At 29.2% G+C, this 9,819-nt stretch overlaps 1 protein-coding gene across 1 annotated transcript; it reads right to left on the reverse strand.

The window, feature by feature from the left end:
- Positions 1-2,764: 2,764 nt before the first annotated feature.
- Positions 2,765-4,847, reverse strand: LOC108904850. The gene is made up of 2 exons (XM_018707552.1): positions 4,735-4,847; positions 2,765-3,226 (listed from the first exon to the last, which is right to left on the reverse strand). The coding sequence occupies exons 1-2, from the start codon at positions 4,744-4,746 to the stop codon at positions 2,810-2,812; spliced, it is 429 nt and encodes a 142-aa protein (XP_018563068.1). The 5' UTR covers positions 4,747-4,847; the 3' UTR covers positions 2,765-2,809.
- Between the last annotated feature and the right edge of the window lie 4,972 nt (positions 4,848-9,819).

Consider the following 9,819-nt stretch of genomic DNA (forward strand, 5'->3'; position numbering starts at 1 on the left):
ATCACACAACTTTTTTTTGATCCTTTACGTACAACGATGTTAAGTCTATCAATTTACTTATTGGTAAGCTTCTAGATTTACCTAAATTGTTTTAAGTTTAAAAGTAATTATTATGTTTTACCAAGTTTTTAATAAATACACATTTACGTCTTGCTGTTTATTTGTATGATGCATGTTTCTTCAATAAAGACGGTTACCTAATACTATTACTAAAATATTTAATTTTAAACTACCGCATTGAACGGCGTATGACGTAATAGTTTTACGCACTACAGCTGTTTTTCTACAACAAATATTCAATCAATTCTATGATTCCTATAGAAAGACAATATCATTTTACGATTTGTTAACAAAATTAGATTACAGTATTTCGTTAAATTCTGTATATTATAGATTTGCACTTAAATAACTAGCCACTGCTATTGGCCGCTATTGACACTGCCAACTAATCAACATAATGTAAATATAACGTAAGTTTCTAATTCTAAAGTTTTAAATAGAAACGTCTCAATTCCTACATTTTACTATTATTTTATTAAATCTCAATGAATAAACAAATAGGTAAGCTTTAGGATGAGAAAGTATAAAAAACAAATATGATTTCTTTGGAACAACTGTATGTGTATTCTGCATTATCATCTGTTAATAATGATGTCCATAAGGTAATAAATCTTTTTCATACCCCGAACATTGTTTAACTTCTTTTGACAAGATTTTAGTATTTTTTTGTCTTGAATTTTTATACTTTAAATTAAAATACTACTTTGATGCTAGTTACTTTCTAATTATTCTTGGGTAATATACCCAAGCCTATTCTACCTTAACGTTAAATAAGCAGGGAGTAACTAATAATACCATTATTTTGAAAGAGTAAATCTAACAGCAGATCTTGTATCCCCTATAATAAAACAATATAAAGCAAGTTACACTGCAGTTATGCCAGGTTATAAAAATGAAATAGGTATGCAACAGTGTAACGTACCGTAACGTTTCTGGTTTGTTGGAAACAGCTATTGCACACAGGTGATTATATAATGTAAACATTTAAAGAAACAATATCGCAACTATATAGAGTGAAGAGAAATGATATTGTATTTTTGAAACCGCGAGACTTGCACGAAACTAAATTTATACAGGACATAGCTAAAACGATGCGAAACATCGCCTTAATGTTAAAAATGTTGTCACCGCCGTTCTTGGTGGTGAAAATTCGAAATATTTGGAATTATGAAAATTCCGTAGTTGAAAACATACATAGGTATTGTAGTTTTGAAACCGAGAGAGTTGCACGAAACTAAATTTATACAGGACATAGCGTTAATGTTAAAAATGTGGTCACCGCCGTTCTTGGCGGTGAAAATTTGAAATATTTGGAAATATTCAAATTTCCTGGCTAAAAACATACATAGGTATCGTATTTTTGAAATCGAGAGAGTTGCACGAAACTAAATTTGTACAGGACATAGCTAATACGATGCGAAACATCGCCTTAATCGAAATATTTGGAATTATTCAAATGCCGTGGCAGAAAACATACATAGGTATTGTATTTTTGAAACCGAGAGAGTTGCATGAAACTAAATTTATACAGGACATAGCTAATACGCTGCGAAACATCGCCTTAATGTTAAAAATGTTGTCACCGCCGTTCTTGGTGGTGAAAATTCGAAATATTTGGAATTATTCAAATACCTATATAGCATGCTCTGCAGCTTTACTCAACAGCTCGGAAATATTTACGATCCTGTTAATATTTTAACGCAGCTGTATCATTCTGCAAGAATCCCTAGCTTTGTTATTGAAAATGAAAACTTATTTTCTCCGATATGAGTATTGTAAGGTTATAGTTACAAGTTTTTGACAAATCAAAGTAACAATGAGTGTAAAATACATAGGTAGTTATCTTAAAAATTAAAATTTTTTGCAACATATTTTTCTAGGAATTTTCACTATATTTTCGTATCATAAGCACTGATTATTTTTTTAATTTTCACGTTTTATTTTTACATACATGTTTTTCAATTTCAGTATAAGGCACATTGACAGAAGATGTTATTAATTTTACCTCCTAGAATATTAAGTGACAGTGGCTCTATTTATTAAAAGAAAATATAAACAAGCATGAGAGGAGTTGATTATTTTTTTAATGCTTGGAAAAAGTTACAAAAATCAAGCATACAAATCAGTAATTGAATGAAAATTTTCATTCCACTGTTACATAGAATTTTAATTTGAAATAAAATAGTTTGTAAGGAAAAACGGAACACTCGGTATATTCTTTCCGAACTTATACTAACTGCAAAAGGTGGACAATTTTATGATTTCATGCCATGTTAAAAATTGCAGTTCAAGTATCATCGGAAAAAAATATTGAGATTTTTGTAGAGCCTTGCAGTTGTCAAAATTTTAACAAAATGGTAAATGGTTGAGTTTAACAATATGATATGCCGAACATTTTTTTGCCAACATTTTGAACTTGTTTTTAATATGAAAAAATATATGGAATTTTCAATCAAATTTTATACGGAATACTTTTCAGATTTTATTTTTGATTCCTTCTTCATATGCTTCTAACCAAAGGTCGTCGTATTGTGTTTGCAATAAAATATATCTATAAGTTTAATAAATATTCTTTTACGTATCATGTACACTTCTTTTCTCTATAAGACCAATGGATTTAAATCTATCATTATTTTAGATCATGATGCTAGAAGGAAGACTAACTTTAAAACTAATTTTTTAGACCGATGAAAACAAACACAAATTTAATTTACAATTTTATATATTTGCTATAATAATTTAAATTCTATCAATGTAAGAGTTTGTAAGATCCATCGTCATAGAGCTTCTCCGAAATATCTGGAACATAGGCTCCTTCGAGTCCAGATCCGGATGGCACAAGACCATAAGGAGAGGGGCTCAAGGGCAATAGGTTGATTTCAGGTTTGTAGGAACCATCATCAGACAAAGTCTCGAGACCGCTTGGCACGTATTGGCCTTCCAAACCAGATCCGGATGGGACCAGACCATAGGGAGAGGGGCTCAATGGCAATGGGCTGATTTCTGGCTTGTAGGATCCGTCGTCGTAGAGCCTTTCGAGTCCGCTGGGGACGTATTGGCCTTCGAGACCTGATCCTGCAGGCACCACAATTCCTGCGTATCCTAGGGCTGGAGCAACGATTCCTGCATTGGCGCAGGCGATAACTCCAATGGCGAATACAACAGTCTAGAATTGACGAAAATATAGGATATAATAGGATAAAAGTAAGTTTGGAAGAGATTAGAAGAAACAAGAGAAGTAGAAAAAACGAACTAAGAAACATAAAAGCGAAACTGTTATTAATTAATTCAAAATATAACATATGAACTACGTTATTTCAAAATCAAAATGAAAAAAAAAAAACATCAATGATCTGAAAAAAATATCTATAACTTACATAATAATAAATATTGAAGATTTTTAATAATGTGTATCCTATCAAAGTGAAGACAATTTTTTCGCAACCTTTATTAGTGAAGTTGTTCAATTCAATTTTTTTATTTATTTAATTATCTTACGTATCAACGATATTCATATTTAGATGATCAAATATACCCTTAAGTAAAAAATCTATGTATGTACGTAACTGTACTGAAATTTTTTGGAAAAAATTGTATTAATTGTTAAGTGATATAAAGAAATGCAAATAGATGAATAAAAATTTGAAAAATGTTATTAAAACTACTTAAAATAAATATGAAGTGATATGGAATATAATGACATTCCAAAACAAGTTTTCTAAGTGTCCCAATTTATAAGTGTCACTTGTCTTTAATAACAAGTAAAGGATAAATAAAGAATTCTTTCTTTTTAAATCCGAGTATTTGAAAATTATTACTTCTGAGGATGGCATTAGCAATTTTTTTTATCCTAAACATGGAAACATGACGTTATTGTAGTGCCTTGGCCTACTGGTCTTTTTTAATTACTAAACTGTAATTTTGAAAGAAAGGATAAGCTGATTGCGCAGAAATGCGAATTTATCATTTTTGCCACCCTGTATATAATTTTCATTTCACGAATTATATTTAATATAAAATTTCATAAATTTAAACATCTAATAGTTAAAATATTCTTATGATTATATAAGTCAAAAATATAATAATAATATTTAAGTTAATTAAAATGCATCATTTGTAATTAATAATAATTAATTTAATTAATTTATAATTTAAACGGTACTGTACTTGTGACAGAAAAAAATCCAAATATATTCAACACAAAATATTAAATTAAATGTAGAAATAACTGATTTTAAGAAAATGTTTAAAATTATATTTTTAAGAAATAAATATCAAACTAAAAGGTTTATTACTTACAATTTTAAGTTAGATGAGAAAATGATTGAAGGCGTCTAGAATAACATAGATTTCCTTCGTGAATTTTTCAATGAAAAAACAATAAATATTCGGTTATAAATGCGGTTATCCTTTAACTAGATAAAGCGTTACAAACTTAGAATTGAACTTGACAATGTCGACTTTCACTTAATTAATTTATCACATTTTGTCACACATCTGGTAATACACGTCGAAAAAAGCTGTGACACTATCACAGTAACTTATCTCGCGTAATATCGGAAGGTCGCGAAAAATCCGCACCCCTATTATGTAATTAAATTTGGTTAGTGAGACAAGGCCGGTACACATTATGGAACAAGGTTAATATACGTCTTAAGCGACAGTAATACTTACTAAAGTGTTCATTGTGCTGCTCTTGTGATACCCGAACAAGTGATACCCAAATCTGGTAGACAGTTGGTTTTATATCTTGATAACAACCTTGCCCACGCCCAAAAATTGCTGAGATCACAGAAAATGGATCATACTTTTAAATTTCCGTATGTTACTCTTCGTACATATGCAGGTGGTGCGAAAATTTGCGACAGTGCACTGCACTTAGAAAACTGTTAAGTGAAAAAATATATTTATGTTCGACTGTATTGTGACTACAGCATTTGAATAAAATTTAGGTTCAGATTTGACGGATATCCAAACATGGATCTTCTATACTTACCCAGTTGAATTTTAATGAATGAAAAACTATAATTAGCTAATGCGTCAAAGAAAATATAATCGTTATTGTTTCAAACGTATGCAGTTACTAAATACCATTTTTATAATTCAATATTTTATTGTTGGAAACAGTCGAATTTAAAAAATATATTTTTACCGTGGGTGCCCGCTAAAGAGTAAGTCAAATTTCTTTATCAAATTTTACTATGAAAATTAATGTGGGTGGTTCATATATAAATTTGTCGGCAAGCTTGTTAGTTCCACTGTACAGGATGTTGATCTTAAAAAAAATAAAATTACTTTTAGTCATATTTCGGACACCTAAATTAGTTTTAAATTTTACATTCTGGCTTTCTGTTATTAGGTATTGTTTCAGCTAAATTCGAAAATCCAGTGGCGTGTAAATGTTATTATAGATCTATTTTCAAATAAATGATGCGCCACTGACTAAAATCATATTTAGAATCTGCACATTTTAGACATATTACTGCAGAAATGGTTCTCCATAAAATGCGCCATTTTAATGAAAAATTTATTTTTGTTCAGTGGTGCATAATGCATTATTTATTAATAGTTATAAATGTCACTCCACTTTAACAATCTGTTTTTAAAGTTTTGAAAAAAAATGTTAAATAAGTAAATTATAGTTATTACCTAGAAGTATCATATTATGACGATATTAAATTTTGTACAAGATGGCTTTACGAAACAACTTTATTAGAATATACATATAGGTATTAATTCATATTGGGGCAAAATACATTTTAAATATTAGTGATATACATAGTTTTGATAGTCTATATTTGAGTTTTCTTTATTATTAGAGGTTGATCTATCAAATATTATATCATTGAAATCACGAAAAGACGTTCTATTTAAATATGAAGTAATATACAGGGTGATTCAATAAAAAAATATAACTTTAAATCCAGTACCAGGTACCTCGGAAAAAAAGATTTCAAAAATGGAAAAGGGTAATCAATTGCAAAAAGTATGGGTTACAACTTCAAAATCCAAAAATATAATTGTATTTTATGCAAAAAACTGTATAGACATATAAATAAAAGAAAATCAGTTACTCGATATCGCAAACAAGAATAAAATGCAAAAAGTAAAGCTTTTTGTCTATTTTCTTGTTATACGAGTATATGTGAATATTCTACAAGTACTATAAGTAAAAGTAAAATATTGAACGTTTTTGGAAACAATTGAAATTTTTTCCCTATTTAAACCTTATTAAGCTAATTATAATTCATTCTTAAGGTTTTTTTAATGTTAATTAAGGATAATTCTTAAGATTTTCTTCATTCTTCTGATGGTTTTCTTAATTCTTAAGGCTTTCTTAATTCTTAAAGTTTTCTTAATTCTTAAGATTGTCTTAATATTTAAAATTGTCTTAATTCTTAAGGTTTTCTTAATTTTTAAGGTCTTCTTAATTCTTAAGGTTTTCTTAATTCTTAAAGTTTTATTAATTCTTAAAGCTTTCTTAATTCTTAAGGTTTTCTTAATTTTTTTCTTAGGAGTTTCTTAATACTTAGGGTTTTCTTAATTCTTAAGGTTTTCTTAAGATAATAATTAATTCTTAAAATTTATCTACAATTCTTTTGGTGATATTATAGATATGTATGCTTTTATTATTAATAGGTAATTATATTAATTTTAATTAGGAAAATAGTAAACTACTACCTTGTTAATTCCTTCTCATACCTAGATATTTGATATAAAAGAAGACATATGAGCAGTGTTTGTAAAGATAATGAAACATGTTTCCTTTAGATAAGATAACAGATGAAACCTAAAAATACAATCTGGATACAGGCCAAAGAAAATTATGTACTGGCTTATATAAAGGGTGTTTCAGAAAGACCTCCCGTAAATGCACGGGGTAATAGTATGACAAAAAATAAGAATTTTTTTCCTTATATGTCATGTAATTAGTCATTACTAACTACAGTCACTAAAAATCACTAAAATTTGATATAAAGTTAATTAGAGTTTAAAATATTACTAAGAATGTATGCGTTGTATATAAGAGATTCATGAATAAGTTTCGTCAAAAGCCTACTTTGAGAAAAGTCACTTATTTTATACACTGTAATATTGTAAGAGTTTAATTGAAAGCCTTATTTCTCAAAAACCGTCCACATTAGGAAGTTCTAACAAGAGTACATTATTTTTAGAAAATAAAATTGTACATTAGAAATTGGAGCCCGCATGGAAGAAGCCCAACCTTAAAAAAATTAAAACTTAAAATGTAATACGATTGTAACATAATTAGCTCTATCCAAAAAATAATTAGACCAGTGTATTTGGCATCCTTAAAAACACCGGAATTCCAAATTTAATAAAAATATTTCGCACCGTTTGGAAATTTTCGTAAAAATTGTATTAAACATTTTTATTTTGTCGCTCTGTATCTCGAAAACAAGAGAAGATAGACATATAGTACACAAAAATTGTTATTTTTTGTCAAACTATCCCCCCTGTATTTGGTCGTTCTGAAACACCCTGTATATAAACTAACTAGATAATCTAACATTACCTACATAAATTTCATATGATAAAAAAATGTAAGTAATTTGTAATTTGTTTCAGGTGTGAAATAATATTTATTTATTAGTAAAGGCAATGTTTTAAAAAATGAGACCCTTTTGTTAGAAAAATGTTATTCAGTAACGAATCTAGTTGTACCAAAAAACAGAATGAGTGGAATTGTCTTTAGTTCTTTTTTATATACGGGGTCTGAAGAGAACTGGGAAAATAACATAAAAATATACGCATTATAATCTCTGAAAATCTCATTTAATAATTTATCATAACAGAAAAAAAAATGTATGCATTGTAATTTCTCGAGAGTATGCTCCTACCAGCTTTTAATATTTCAAAATGTTTGTCGCTCAATGTATTCCTTTGTGAAGTAAACATCTCCAGTTCAGAACTGAACAGCCCTTCCGTAGGCGCTGAGGAAGGTAATGTTGCATTATATAGAGAGATCTAGAAAGACTGAAGGTACAATGTAGAAAAGTCATCAAAACTAGTTTCCATCAACTAAAAATTACTTTTTATTGACAAGTAAAATGATCTGTTTTATAAATTCGTTGTAGCTTAAAGAAAATTTATTGAAGTGTCATCTGGATAAAATAAAAAATAATCTAATTTTATCCAGATGATCCATTTGGAGAATGTAACCTCTATAACGCATAATACTGCACATGACTTCATGTGGTGACATTTCTTAAGAAAATATTTACAATTCATTTCAATTATTTGGATTTTCTAGATTTTTCAATGCTGTATAGGTAATGTGCCTCATGTTTGTAAGAGTAGGGAACAATTTTGTTAGTTAAATTCTTTGTATTAATGTCCTAACGTATATTGTTCTCTGTACAGTATGTATAAAAGAAAATAAACTTTCACAAAAATATTAAATGTGTGTACTTGGATTATGGTCATGATTCATTACACATTGAAAGTAACAATAAGAATTCCTCTCTACTGTTACTGCTCTGCAAAGCAATACATCAACCAATATTTTAAACACAACCTGCTTTATAAATCAAAAATTGTATAAAAATGAATATCATGCGCTAAGACTATATCTGAAAGCTGCATTGGTACAGTCATTTAACCTATAATAAAAGGGAAATATAGCAAATATAGTCGTTATCGATACGTAGTAGCAAAGCTAGCTCCAGATGATGCGGTCACTTGCCAAATATGACGTTTTGTGTGGATGATGCATATCGATGCATTCGAAACCATGTCTTCCCTTGCCAAATATTCGCTAAAGCTGTAAGTCTCACCTGCTGCAACGACAACAGGAGGGTACATTTCCACAAACTGAAATTCATAATTTCTCTATATTCGTAAAAAAGCAGTGCCTGCACATAATTGGTAAGTATAGACATTGTGCACAAAACGTTTAGAAATATTTAAGGGGCTTTTTGTCATGTTCTTTCAGTTAAATAAATCCTTTATTACCCAAACAGGTAGATCGCCCAATTACAGGACACAAAAACAAAGGAAGTATGAAGAAAGTATTAAACTTAGTGCTACGATGACATAATACACCAATTAATTAAGTCAACATGTTCCTCTTTATTCTAGGTGACCACATGTTGGCTTGCAATCAATTGATTGTTCAAAATTTTATAGAAAAGACCAAAATAAGTTAAATACATATACAGGGTGTTAGTAAATAAGTGCGACAAATTTCAGGGGGTGATTCTACATGAGAAAATAATGGCAGTTTGCTTATAAAGGTACGTCCGCAAATGATTCGTTTTCCGAGAAACGGGGTGACAAAGTTTTTCTTAAAAACTGACGATTTAATTTATTGCTCTGAAACCGGTCGAGATGTGCAAATGAAATTTGGTGGGTTTTAAGATGTTGACTGCGGTACATACCTCGGGGGTATGTACTCATTATAAAAAATATGAGAATCTCAATAATCAGATTTTTACTGTATTTTGTGGAAGTTGCAGAATCTGTACTTTTTAGAAATAATGATTTTTCTATTATTTTCTTTTCAAAACTCTTTGCGAATGAAAACGTTAGTATCCTAGGATATATAGTTACAGATACATGCAAATTTATAGCAATAATTGTGTTATTTTTAATTTTATAGGGTCAAATGTAAAAAAAATTACATATCCCCAGGGATATATACCGCACACAGATGAAGTTTTGTTACATATCCCCGAAGATATGTATCGCAGTCACGGACAAAGTACATTGAGATTATCTCGCAGTCAACGTGTTAAT

Source organism: Anoplophora glabripennis, unplaced genomic scaffold, assembly GCF_000390285.2.
Source record: "Anoplophora glabripennis isolate ALB-LARVAE unplaced genomic scaffold, Agla_2.0 scaffold8, whole genome shotgun sequence".
NCBI lineage: Eukaryota > Metazoa > Arthropoda > Insecta > Coleoptera > Cerambycidae > Anoplophora > Anoplophora glabripennis.